This window comes from Gorilla gorilla, chromosome 23, assembly GCF_029281585.2.
Source record: "Gorilla gorilla gorilla isolate KB3781 chromosome 23, NHGRI_mGorGor1-v2.1_pri, whole genome shotgun sequence".
Lineage (NCBI taxonomy): Eukaryota > Metazoa > Chordata > Mammalia > Primates > Hominidae > Gorilla > Gorilla gorilla.
Genome location: NC_086018.1, coordinates 29800037 through 29814424, shown reverse-complemented (window position 1 = coordinate 29814424; position 14388 = coordinate 29800037). Strand labels below are relative to the sequence as shown.

General features: G+C 44.2%; 1 protein-coding gene across 20 annotated transcripts in view; it reads right to left on the bottom strand.

Annotated features, from left to right (window-relative positions):
- DEPDC5 (DEP domain containing 5, GATOR1 subcomplex subunit) overlaps positions 1-14388 on the bottom strand; it is a 155484-nt gene that overhangs the window by 104742 nt on the left and 36354 nt on the right. For 19 of the 20 annotated variants that reach the window (XM_031005537.3, XM_031005531.3, XM_019018725.4 and 16 more), the window contains exons 11-16: positions 12314-12383; positions 11610-11682; positions 6689-6792; positions 5737-5811; positions 1556-1690; positions 161-222 (exon numbers count right to left, since the gene is read on the bottom strand). In XM_031005537.3, the coding sequence (XP_030861397.1) occupies positions 161-222; positions 1556-1690; positions 5737-5811; positions 6689-6792; positions 11610-11682; positions 12314-12383 (519 nt within the window). Of the gene's footprint in view, positions 1-160; positions 223-1555; positions 1691-5736; positions 5812-6688; positions 6793-6883; positions 7099-11609; positions 11683-12313; positions 12384-14388 lie in introns of those variants that run through there. The other variant, XM_063704683.1, reaches the window with a different exon arrangement.

Genomic DNA, 14388 nt, shown 5'->3' with positions numbered 1-14388 from the left:
ATAGCAAACTATACCGAAACTCCTAGGCTTAAGGGATCTTCTCACTTCAGCCTCTCGAGTAAGTGGGACTATAAGCGCATGCCACAGCGCCTGGAATTTTTCTCTTTCTGACTATACTCCAACTGGCCTTTAGTTGGAGTATAGTTAGAAATCTAATTACCTTGAACAATGGGACAGCATGTAACGGTTGCTCTCCCATGCACACCAAGTCGACACCAATTCCTAAAAAAAGAAAAGACAAAAAGAACTGTGGGGAGGGAATGGCAGAGACAAGTGTCCCTATCTATAAATCATGTTATTTAACTGGGTAGTAGGCAAAGCTAACCTACCATTGTATGATTTATAATCTCATAGTGCTGCCTATCCAACAAAGAAGTAAATACATTCATTTTGTCTGTTTCCTCTTTTCCAAGTGCCCTACTAACGTATCATTATTCGGTGCTTGACAATTAGCCTTTGACTGTCCTACAGGTCATGACTTGTTTAAAAAAAGACAACCAAACTTCCATGTTTAAATTTTTAAGGCCAGAAAGGAACAGTAACTTTGTAATATCTCAGTAAAAAGTAAAACAATCCACATCACTTAACAGAGCTTCTTTAGTGGCATCAGGATTTACTTTCCAAACTCCTTTTTTTTTTTTTTTTTTTTTGACAGTCTTGCTCTGCTGCCCAGGCTGACATGCAGTGGCGTGAGATCACGGCTCGCTGCAACCTTCACCTTCTGGGTTCAAGCAATTCTACTGCCTCAGCGTCCCAACTCCATCTTGTTGATGAAACAAATCAAATTGGGGGGTGTGGGGCTGAGTTGGGGATACGAGGCACATCATGGAGGAAGGACTGGACTAGATGACCTGATAGTGCATCTGAAAATGGGCTGACAGCAGCTGGGTGTGGTGGCTCATGCCTGTAATCCTAGAACTTTGGGAGGCCAAGACGGGCGGATTACGAGGTCAGGAGATCGAGACCATCCTGGCTAACACGGAGAAGCTCCATCTCTACTAAAAACACAAAAAAAATTAGCCGGGCATGGTGGCGGATGCCTGTAGTCCCAGCTACTTGGGAGGCTGAGGCAGGAGAATAGTGTGAACCCAGGAGGCGGAGCTTGCAGTGAGCCGAGATCACACCACTGCACTCCAGCCTGGGAGACAGAGCAAGACTCCATCTAAAAAAAAAAAGAAAGAAAGAAAATGGGCTGACAGCACATGGGTCCCTTGAAATCATCCCTCCAGGAAGGCTTCTCTAGTGCCAAATATGTTTGGGGAACTCAGAGTACCCTGATACAACCTTTAGAGAAAAACAACCTACACTAACATGTTAAAAACTGAGGAAGACCTCTCATTATGGAACCTGCTTATCTTTGCATGACCCAGCATTTCCCAAACTGATTTGACCATGAAATTTTAGCACCTGACACCTATTGACATCCACAGACGTTGTGACACACAGAACACTATGTAGAGCTCCTCACACTCTAAGAAGTCAGTGAAGCTCACAGTTCTAAGGGGAAATCAGGCTAGGAACATGTGGAGACAGGGCACAAACCAGAAAGCATTACCATTATCTATCATCCGCTGCTTGGTCAGGATCATGAGTAGGCGGTCCACTTCAAAGACACCCACCCCGGGCGTGATCACCACTGACATCTGCCCAGTTCGGTCAAAGTTGCGGTTGATGTAGTGCTTATCAAACACTAGAAATAAAACAAAAATTCCACAATAATGATGTTACAGCTTTTCAGAACCCTGTCACAGACAAGCATCTCTACACTCTCAGAGCATTCTGCCCATATTTTTATTATAGCAACTGCCACATTCTAGTTAAATGTGTACGCATCTGTCTTTTCTCTTCCATATTAAGAACTACTTGACCACAGGAATAAGTCGCTGTCACCTTTGTTAATACCCCTCATTGACGCCTCATACTTGCCCTGTGCAGCCTTAAATGCTCAAATTTCATGCTGTGAGGGCTGGATATGGTGGCTCATGCCTGAAATCCCAGCACTTTGGGAGGCCAAAGCAGGTGGATCACTTGAAATCAGGAGTTTGAGACCAGCCTGGCCAACATGGTGAAACTCCATCTCTACCAAAAAATACAAAAATTAGCCAGGCATGGTGGTGTGCACCTGTAATCCCAGCTATGTGGGAGGCTGAGATGGGAGAATCACTTGAACCCAGGAGGCAGAGGCACAGTGAGCCAAGATCGTGCCACTACATTCCAGCCTGGGCAACAGAGCAAGACCCTGTCTCAAAAAAAAAAAAAAAAAAAAATTCATGCTGTTAATTTAAACCTTCCATAAATGAATCTGTAGTAAAACTTTGATTATATTATTTTATATATTATATATTATTTTAATATTATATATATTAATTATATAATTAGATTATATTAGTATTAATTTAAGACACTATTTAAAAGAGTAGACCAAAATCTTGGGATGACTTTGTAAATCTGGCAAGTCATTTTTTATTTCTAGCCTCTATGATTCTTACTATGAAAAATCAGTGATATTCCAATATGACAAGAAGATTTACTAATAGAAGACATTATGCTCTAGAATTCCCCGAGCACCTGGGTACAGACATGTGGGAAGATGATATACATAGTGACGTGTACGCGTATCATCACTTCCACCTCTGGCCAGTGGCAGATGGACACCTAACTGGAGCTGGACAGATCAGACCCTCTCTACCAGGAATGTAAATTCTGAACAGAGAGCAGAGACAGGGTTGCTGGAAGCTGAAATATGGCTCTCATAATTCCTGCTGCTATGGTTCCCAGAGCCACTAAGGTTCTTCAACATGGTGTTTGAGCCTTTCCTGGCTGCTCCATTTAAGCCTCTGTATCCTTACAGTAAATTTCGCTTTTTGTTTAAACTAAATCAGTACATCTCTGTTATTTGCAAACAATATATTTCGGCTAACACATAAATGCCGGGATAATCATACCACACTGCTAACAATGGTTCCCCTTAAAAGAGGACTGACACTGGGGAGCAGGAGGAGAGTATCATTTTTTACTTGATATACCTCTCCATATTCAAATTCTAGTAACATGGTTACTTTTACAATTTTATTTATTTATTATTTATTTATTCATTTATTTGAGACAGTCTAACTCCATCACCCAGGCTGGAATGCAGTGGCACGATCTCAGCTCACTGCAACCTCCACCTCCCAGGTTTAAGTGATTTTCCTGCCTCAGCCTCCCGAGTAGCTGGTATGACAGGCATGCACCACCATGCCTGGCAAGTTTTTTATGTATTTTTAGTAAAGATGGGGTTTCGCCATGTTGGCCAGGCTGCTCTTGAGCTCCTGACCTCAGGTGATCCCCCTGCCTAAGCCTCCGAAAGTGCTGGTATTACAGGTGTCAGCCACTGCAGCCAGCCTATTTATTTAAAAAAAAAAAAAATTTTTTTTTTGAGATAGTGTCTTTTTCTATCATCCAGGTTGGAGTGCAGCAGCGTGATCTCTGCTCGCCACAACCTCCACCTCCCAGGTTCAAGTGATTCTCCTGTCTCAGCCTCCTGAGTAGCCGAGATTACAGGTGTGCGCCACCATGCTGGCTAATTTTTGTATTTTTAGTAGAGACAGGGTTTCACCATGTTGCCCAGGCTGGTCTTGAACTCCTGACCTCAAGTGATCTGTCCGCCTCAACCTCCCAAAGTGCTGGGATTACGGTTGTGAGCCACCATACCTGGCTATTTTTGTAATTTTTTTTTAAAGTAGATTTTAATTTTTAAAAATTTTTATTTTAATTCTTATTTTTTAAGTAGATTTTTAAAATATTACCTAGAAGCAGTTGAGGGATGGGGTGGAAAATAATAACACAGTTCGAGTAAGTCAAAGAACCCAAGGAAGATCCTTCCAATTCCTGACCATGAGAAGCAAATGACTACCAAATTAACTGGCCAACAGAAGACCCAAGAGCTAAATGTTGGTCATTACAACCATCCAATGAGAAGCTATTGCTTTAAATTAATTTTGGGGGTAGGTGAGTGGGGGCATCATCACCTAGGTCTGGGTCTGCAGGCATTCATAAAGAGACATGCATAGCTGTCAGAGGCCTTCGAACCAGAGCAACTCCATCTTGAATAGGGGCTGGGTGAAATGAGGCTCACACCTGCTAGTCTGCATTCCTAGGAGATTAGACATTCTTAGTCACAGGGTGTTTACAGTTAAGGGAACAGGATAATAATGTTTATCCAACAGACTCAGGACTTAATAGACCCAGGAAATGCCCTGATGTCCCAATATCTTAAAAACAAAAGCATTCTTAGTTTAGGAGTAAGTTTTGCAGCCAGGTGCAGTGGCTCACACCAGAAATCCCAGCACTTTGGGAGGCCAAGGTGGGCGGATCACGAGGTCAGGAGATCGAGACCATCCTGACCAACATGGTACAACCCTGTCTCTACTAAAAACACAAAAATTAGCTGGGTGTGGTGGCACGTGCCTGTGATCCCAGCTACTTGGGAGGCTGAGGCAGGAGAATCGCTTGAACCTGGGAGTTGCACTGAGCAGGGAGATCATGCCATTGCACTCTAGCCTAGCAACAGAGTAAGACTCTGCCTCAAAAAAAAAAAAAAAAAAAAAAAAGGCCGGGCGTGGTGGCTCATGCCTGTAATCCCAACACTTTGGGAGGCCAAGGTAGGTGGATCACGAGGTCAGGAGCTCGAGACCAGCCTGGCCAATACGGTGAAACCTCATCTCTACTAAAAACAAAAAAATTAGCCTGGCATGGTGGTGCACACCTGTAGTCCCAGCTGCTCAGGAGGCTGAGGGCTACTCAGGAGGCTGAGGCAGGAGAATCACTTGAACCTGGGAGGCAGAGGTTGCAGTGAGCCAAGATTGCACCACTACATTCCAGCCTGGATGACAAAGCGACACTCCATCCCAGAAAAAAAAAAAAACAAAATAGCATTAAGAGAAATACCTAATGCAGATGATGGGTTGATAGGTGCAGCAAACCACCATGGCACATGAATATCTATGTAACAAACCTGCACATTCTGCACATGTATCCCAGAATTTAAAGTATATTTAAAAAAAAAAAAAAGGCCAGGCGCTGTGGCTCATGCCTATAACCCCAACACTTTGGGAGGCTAAGGCAGGTGGATCACGAGGTCAGGAGATCAAGACCATTCTGGCCAACATGGTGAAACCCCGTGTCTCCTAAAAATATAAAAATTAGCTGGGCGTGGTGATGCGCACCTGTAATCCCAGCTACTCTGGAGGCTGAGGCAGGAGAATCGCTTGAACCCAGGAGTGGGAGGTTTCAGTGAGCCGAGATCGTGTCACTGCACTCCAGCCTGGCGACAGAGCAAGACTCCATCTCAAAAAAAAAAAAAAAGTAAGATTCACTTTAAAGATAATAATATAGATTCTTGAGAAAGACAGAAGTTACACAAAGATGAACAATCCTTTGTCATGAGTGCTTGCGGCAGAGCATCTCTCCCCCGTGACTTTTTGCTTTGTTATATATAAACCACCACTGTACCTAAGGTGGACGTGTTCCTCCTCTTGCTTTCGGGAATGCCCTGCTCTTTCTATGGAGTAGCTATTCTTTTATTCCTTTACTTTCTTAATATACTTGCTTTCACTTTATTCTGTGGACTCGTCCTGAATTCTTTCCTCTGCAAGATCCAAGAACCTTCTCTTAGGGTCTGGATCAGGACACCTTTCCGGTAACATAGCCATGTGGTAGGCAAGATGCTGGCTCATGGCCGGCATCCTTACTCACCATTGAATGACAGATTGATGGCCTCCAGGTAGTTTCCTTGTGCTGAGGTAGAATTATCTCCTTGAGGAAAGCCCTCTGAAGCAAAACATGCAAGAGAAAGAAAAACATCTCATGAAACATGAACTTTTTTTTAAATTTTAAACGAAGTCTTGCTGTGTCACCCAGGCTGGAGTGGAACAGCACAATCTTGGCTCACTGCAACCTCCACCTCCCAGGTTCAAGTGATTCTCCTGCCTCAGCCTCCCGAGTAGCTGGGACTACAGGCGCACACCACCACACAAGGCTAATTTTTGTATTTTTAGTAGAGACAGGGTTTCACCATATTGGTCAGGCTGGTCTTGAACTCCTGACCTCGTGATCCGCCTGCCTTGTGCTGGGATTACAGGCATGAGACATCGCACCCGGCTGAAAGATGAACTCTTAAATAAGTGGCGGCTGAGCATGGTGGCTCACGCCTGTAATCCCAGCACTTTGGAAGGTGGAGGCAGGAAGATCACTTAAGACGAGGAGTTTGAAACAAGCCTGGTCAACACAGCGAGACTCTTGTCTCTACAAAAAAATGAAAAAATTATCTGGGCATGGTAGTGCGTGCCTGTCGTCCTAGCTACCTGGGAGACTGAGGCAGGAGGATTGCTTGAGCCCCAGTGGTTTAAAGTTACAGTATAATTGCTCCACTCCAGTCCAGCCTGGGTGACAGAGTGAGATTCTGTCTCAAAAAAAAAAAAAAGGAAGGCATCTGGCTCCACAAGGCCTCACTCCCTGTATTAGGGACACTGTTGAACTTACGGCATACGAAATGTACAATTGGATCCAACTGGAAACAGAAACCTGACCGAAAGCAGAAACTACACACGGCAATGGGAGAGAAACAAGCACACATCTCTTCTCTGTCTCCCAGACCCCTCCTACACTTCCTTTCCCCGCCGCACCATCTATTACATGAATGCAGTACCTGCCTGTTCCAGTCGCACCAACACTGGATACTGGATGAAGAGTTTTTTAATGGTTACGAGAAGTGAAGTCCATTCTTCTCTTCTCTCATTCTGCACCACCACTCTGAAAAGAGTATTATCACAAAATAGATATTGAGACGCTGATATGGTTTGGCTCTGTGTCCCCTCCCAAATTGCATCTCAAATTGTAATACCCATGTGTCGAGGGAGGAACCTGGTGGGAGGTGACTGGATCATGGGGGTGGTTTCCTCCATGCTGTTCTTGTGATAGCGAGGGAGTTCTCACGATATCTGATGGTTTAAAAGGGGCAGTTTCCCCTGAGCTCGCTCTTTCTCCTGCTTCACCATGGTGAGACATGCCTTGCTTCCCCTTCGCCTTCCACCAGGATTGTAAGTTTCCAGAGGCCTCCTGAGCCATGCAGAACCATGAGTCAATTAAACCTTTTTTCTTTATAAATTACCCAGTCTTGGGTATGTCTTTACAGCAGTGAGAAAATGGACTAATACAGCAACTTTACATACAGAACATCAGGTTCTTTACAAGGTTTCAAAAAGAGTGTAATTGGAGTACAGTGAGCTGACATCACCCCACTGCACTCCAGCCTTGGTGACAGAGCAAGACTCTGTCTCAAAAAAAAAAAAAAAAGATTCAGTGAGCTTGCTTTTCTTCCAATCCAATTGGGAAAGAAGCATTAAAAAAAAAAAAAAAAAAAAAAAAGAGGCTGAGCATGGTAGCTCATACTTGTAATTCCAGTACTTTGGGAGGCCGAGGCAGGTGGATAAGGTGGTCAGGAGTTCAAGACCAGCCTGGCCAACACGGTGAAACCCCATCTCTACTAAAAATACAAAAATTAGCTGGGTGTGGTGGCAGGCACCTGTAATCCCAGCTACTTGGAAGGCTGAGGCAGGAGAATTGCTTGAACCCAGGAGGTGGAGGTTTCAGTGAGCCAAGATCGAGCCACTGCACTCCAGCCTGGGAGACAGAGCGAGACTCCATCTCAAAAAAAAAGAGCACTCACTGTTGGTGAGAACACAGAAATTGCTGCTAGGAAAACAAGATCTTCTACTTTAATGGTTTTGGAGCATACACTGGCTGTACAAATAGAAAGCCTTGAAAACACAGACCATCCTTTGACCTAATGGCTCCATTTCTGGCAATTTATCATAAAAATTAAAGGATATGCTTAAAAACCTATCTGTAAGAATGTTCACTGGCAATACTGTTGAGAATAGTGAAAAGCTGGAAGTCACCTCAATTTTCAACAATAGTAACCCAATGTAATTTCTATGTAGAAATAAAATATGATACAGTGGGCCAGGCGCAGTGGCTAACGCCTGTAATCCCAGCACTTTGGGAGGCCTAGGCAGGCAGATCATGAGGCCAGGAGATAGAGACCATTCTGGCTAACACGGTGAAACCCTGTCTCCACTAAAAAATACAAAAAAAATTAGCCGGGTGTGGTGGCGGGCACCTGTAGTCCCAGATACTCAGGAGGCTGAGGCAGGAGAATGGCGTGAACCTGGGAGGCAGAGCTTGCAGTGAGCCAAGATCCCACCACTGCACTCCAGCCTGGGCGACAGAGCAAGACTTCGCCTCAAAAAAAAAAAAAAAAAAAAAAAAAAAAAAAAAAAAAAGATACTGTGGAGCAGTGTGTTTAACATGGATTGGCATTTGTGATACAGTAAATAGAAAATGAAGGTTTATGGCCGGGCACAGTGGCTCACGCCTGTAATCCCAGCACTTGGAGAGGCCGAGGTGGGGGGACCACCTGAGGTGGGGAGTTTGAGATCAGACTGACCAATATGGAGAAACCCCATCTCTACTAAAAATACAAAATCAGCCAGGTGTGGTGGCACATGCCTGTAATCCCAGCTACTCGAGAGGCTGAGGCAAGAGAATCGCTTGAATCCGGGAGGCGGAGGTTGCAGTGAGCTGAGATCGTGTCACTGCACTCCAGACTGGGCAACAAGAGCGAAACTCCATCTCAAAAAAAAAAAAAAAAAAAAAAGGAAATGAAAGAAAATGAAGGTTTAAAACATAAAAAGAGAACCACATGGGCCAGGCGTGGTGGCTCACGCCAGCATTTTGGGAGGCCAAGGCAGGTGGATCACCTGAGGTCAGGAGTTCGAGACCAGCCTGGCCAACATGGTGAAACCCTATCTCTACTAAAAATACAAAAATTAACCAGGCATGGTGGCAGGTGCCTGTCACACCAGCTACTCAGGAGGCGGAGGCAGGAGAATTGCTTGAACCTGGAAGGCGGAGTTTGCAGTGAGTTGAGATTGCACCACTGCACTCCAGCCTGGGTGACAGTGAGACACTGTCTCAAAAAGAAATAAAAACAATAAAACATGTAAAAAAATCACATGGAGGCCCGGCGCAGTGGCTCATGCCTGTAATCCCAGCACTTTAGGTGGCTGAGGGCGGTGGATCACCTGAGGTCAGGAGTTCAAGACGAGCCTGGCCAAGATGGTGAAACCCCATCTCTACTAAAAATAAAAAAATTAGCCAGGTGTGATGGCAGACACCTGCAATCCCAGCTACTCCGGAGGCTGAGGCAGGGAATTGCTTGTACTAGGGAGGCAGAGGTTGCAGTGAGCTGAGATCACACCAGTGCACTCCAGCCTGGGCGACAGAGTGAGACTCCATCTCAAAAAAAAAAAAAAAAAAAAAATCACATGGAATGTGTGATCACATCTCTATGAAAACTAATTTTTCTCCTAAATACAGATAATAGGGGTTGATTCACCAAAGTAATGAAGACTATATTTGGGAGATGGAATTGAGTGTGCTTTGAATTCCTCTCTACTAAACTATACTGGTGTGCTTTTGCTGTTGTTGTTTTGTTTTTTTTGAGACAGGGTCTCACTATGTCACCCAGGCTAAAGTGCAGTGGCATGATCTTGGTTCACTGAAGCCTCAACTTCCCAGGCTCAAGTGAGCCTCCCACCTCAGCCTCCCAAATAGGTGAAACTACAGGCGCGCACCACCGCACCCAGCTAAGTTTTGGTATTTTTTTGTAGAGACAGGGTTTTCCATGGTGCACTGGCTGGTTTCAAAGTCCTGAGCTCAGGCAATGTGCCTGGCTCGGCCTCTCAAAGTGCTGGGATTATAGGTATCAGCCACCACGCCTGGCCTATTTTGTGATTTTCCTAAAATGAACCTGTATTATTTTTGCAGTAAGAAAAAGATAACCAGTTTCTCTCAATCTAAAAAACGTTGAGGATGACTTTTTAATGACATAAACTTTCATATATTAAAAATATATAGTCATATACACCTATAAATCTACATTCATAATTCATATATTCATATTCATGCTTTATATAGTATTTTGTATAACTGATTATGCTCAAATTAATTCATATTCATTATACAGATAAAACTGCATATACTGTTAAGTCAGAAGAGCTCTCATGGTTCCTGGAATTCACTGAATTAGAGGAATGCAGAATTCATCTGCATAAGGGGATGAGTGGAGGTGTCAGTACAGCAGATGGCCCATCACTCTCATAAAATTCTCCTAGGGGTACAGGATCCAACAAAAGATCAACAAATAATTTAAAGTATAATCTGTATGAGGTTGAGGAATACAGTGGTCAAAAAGCATCGACTCTGAACTAGATTGACTGTGTCAGGTCCATGCTCCACCACTTAATATTTTGTGGACTTTGGATAAGTTACTGAAACTCTGTGTCCAAATTTCCACATCTGTAAAACGGGGTAACGGTATTTATCCCACAGGGATGCTGTGATATTTAAATAAATCAAGTCATGTAAAGTGCTTAGAAGAGTAACCCATTCATGCTAAGTCCCGTAAAAACAGTAACTATTACTATCTGATAATCATCTCAATTAGATAGTGGTGTCAGCCAGGCATGGTGGCTCCCGCCTGTAATCCCAGCGTTTTGGGAGGCCGAGGTGGGTGGATCAGCTGAGGTCAGGATTTGAGACCAGGCTGGCCAACATGGTGAACCCCATCTCTACTAAAAATACAAAAAAATTAGCCAGGCGTGGTCACGGGCGCCTGTAGTCCCAGCTACTCGGGAGGCTGAGAAACGAGAATCCCTTGAACCTGGGAGGCGGAGTTTGCAGTCAGCTTACATGACCACTGCACTCCAGCCTGGGCGAGAGAGTGAAATTGTGTCTCAAAAAATAATAATAATAATAATAACGTTAAACATGATCATGATATTGTGGTCAGATATAAAAATGCCTTTTTTGAATATGTATAGGAATAAAATATTACTATATTGATAATTTACTTAGTCAATGGCACTGAAAAAAACAGATGAATCAAATATGACAAAATAATAACTGTTAAATTCAGGTATTGGGTATACGGGCTCATATTATTTGCTCTTCTTTTCTGAATGTTGAAATTTTTCACAATAAAACATTTAGAAGGTCTAAATGCAACATGATATCTTGGTGACGGCAAGTACATGAGTGCTAAAACCTAAAAAACATCTGAATTTCCTTAACAGTAATGTACCAATGTTAACCTAGTTTTGACAAATGTAACTTGGTTATGAAATGTTAATATTAGAGGAAACAGAGCAAAGACCATGCAGGAACTGTGTTATCTTTGAAACTTCTCCGTAAATCTAAAATCATTACAATTACAAAATTAAAAGGTTTATTTATTTATTTATTTATTTATTTTTTGGAGACAGGGTCTCACTCTCTCCCAGGTTGGTGTGCAGTGGTGTGATCTCAGCTCACTGCAACCTCCACCTCCCAGGCTCAAGTGATCCTCCCACCTCAGCCTCCCAAGTAGCTGGGACCACAAGAGGCGAATTTTTTGTATTTTTGGTAGAGACAGGGTTTCGCCATGTTGCCCAGGCTGACTTATTTTTAAGTTAGGAAAGAAACAATTAATAAATAAATAAAAAGTGTAGCAAAGCACCCAAACATACTTGTAAAAGTCTTCATAGAATCTCCCCTTGTGATCCTGTCGAATTGAGGCTCGGTTTATTTCAGGAAATTCATCTGAAATAGAGAACGGAGTATGTAGTTCAGGTTGAGAAGAGAAATTCAGTTTTGTCAGCTTCCTCTTCTGGGTTAAAGATTTGTATCACAAAAAAATAAAGATAACTGTCTTTTTTTTTTTTTTTTTTGAGACAAGGTCTCACTCTGTCACCCAGACTGGAGTGCAGTGGTAAGATCTCAGCTCACTGCAACCTCTACCTCCTGAATTCAAGCGATTCTCCTTTCTCAGCCTCCTGGGTAGCTGGGACTACAGGCGCATGCCACCACACCTTGCTAATTTTTGTATTTTTAGTAGAGATGGGGTTTCACCATGTTGGCCAGGCTGGTTTTCAACTCCTGACCTCAGGTGATCCGCCCACCTCAGCCTCCCAAAGTCGTGGGATTACAGGCGTGAGCCACTGCACCCAGCCAACTGTCTATCTATTAAGTTGGTTTTAAGATGAATCACAGCCCACAGACCTCTTGCATCCACTAATGGACTGTGCTACTTTCCCTTTTACACTGTCCCCATAACAGAAAAGATGGGAAGGGTGGAAAAGTGCAACGAGGAAAAAAATGAAAGGAAATGGCTGGGGTGGGGTTGGGGGAAGCTTAACAAAAACATAACTGTAGGAGAGAAATAGTTACTCACCAACAGATTTTGCATCATAGAAAGTTCTAGAAAACAGGACCACTGTCACTTCATGACTACAGTTCTTCTCCTAAGCATGAGTAGAGAACAACAGGGTTGAAGTTTGTTTCATTTACTTCACTATGAAGCAGACTGCATGCACATAATATTCTTTTTTTTTTTTTTTTTTTGAGACGGAGTCTTACTCTGCCACCAGGCTGGAGTGCAGTGGCGCGATCTTGGCTCACTGCAACCTCCGCCTCCTGGGTTCAAGCAATTCTCCCGCCTCAGCCTCCCAAGTAACTGGGACTACAGACACACGCCACCATGCCCAGCTAATTTTTGTATTTTTAGTAGAGATGCGGTTTCACCATGTTGGCCAAGATGGTATCGATCTCCTGACCTCGTGATCCGCCTGCCTCGGCCTCCCAAAGTGCTGGGATTACAGGTGTGAGCCACTGTGCCCGGCCCTTTTTTTTTTTTTGAGGCAGTCTCATTCAGTTGCCCAGGCTGGAGTGCAGTGGCACAATCTCGGCTCATTGCAGCCTCCACCTCCCAGGTTCAAGCAATTCTCCTGCCTCAGTCTCCAGAGTAGCTAGGATTGCAGGTGGGCCACCTGGGTAATTTTTGTATTTTCAGTAGAGACAGGGTTTCACCATGTTGGCCAGGCTGGTCTCGAACTCATGGCCTCAAGTGATCTGCTTGCCTCGGCATCCCAAAGTGCTGGGATTACAGGTGTGAGGCCCAGCTGCACATAATATTCTTAATCCAGGTGGCTCAGCAGCAGTGCACAGTATTGAATAGCTTCAGGTAATTATAGGCTGCAGTGCAGGGGACAGAGCACTGCTGGGAGTCAGAAGCCCTAGATGGAGTCCCGAACCTGAAACTTGCCACTATGCGACCTTAGGAAAGTTATCTAAAGTGCCAGGAATGTGGAAAGTGATTGGAAAACTGCAAATCAGCATTAAGTAACGGTGACTGTCTCCCAGTTCCCGAGTAGCTGGGACTACAGACACGCGTCACCAGGCCCAGATAATTTTTGCATTTTTTATAAAGACAGGGTTTCGGCTGGGCGTGGTGGCTCACACCTGCAATCCCAGTGCTTTGGGAGGCTGACGCGGGTGGATCACCTGAGGTCAGGAGTTCGAGACCAGCCTGGCCAACATAGCAAAACTCCATCTCTACTAAAAGTAGGAAAATTACCCAGGCAATGTGGCGCACACCTGAAATTGCAGCTACTCGGGAGGCTGAGGTAGGATAATCACTTGAACCCAGGGGGTGGAGACTGCAGTAAGCCAAGACTGTGCCACTGCACTCCAGCCTGGGCGACAGAGCGAGACACCGTCTCAAAAAAAAAAAAAGAAAAAAAAAAAGAGAGATAGGGTTTCATCATAATCCCCAGGCTGGGCTCAAGTGATCCACTTGCCTTGGCAAAGTGCTGGGATTACAGGCGTGAGCCACAATGCCAGGCCTACAGTGTTTTTTAATTTCTGCAGAATTGTGGTCTAGGGAACAAGAACAGCACCCATGGTGGTGGATTTAAGAATCAAAGGCACTCCCACACCCTACTAGTCTCATAGGATGAGGGTGGGGTTTGCTCTGGACTCAGCGGTATAAGCCAAGGCAAAGAACTACCTTTGGACAGGGACGGGGACTAATGAGAATAAACATTTCCATGGAGTCTGGAGATCAATATCCTGGAAGTAGGGTGTTTACAGATGAACATGAAAAGTGGCTTGCACCAGTTAGCTAGCAAGCGCAGTTTCAGTTCCTCCTGGGTCTCTGAAGACAACAGCCTATACTGACCAACCCCATCTTTATCCTAAGTATGCTTAGTGACTACAGAATTCAACACTCACTATATAAGGCACATAATATAATGTACATTTCATGGATGTATCTCAAGTGGACAGAAATTCCTAAATACAAGCCACAGTACCCAGAGCAGAGTGCTAGGAAACAGCAGACCTTCACTGACTGCCAATTAATTCACGGGAGTCCAAGAGCTCCAAACTCAGCACTCTTATCTAATTTTAGTGCAAGTGATATACAGGAAAACACAACGGGCTCACAATGGGCTGATATGGGCATGGAGT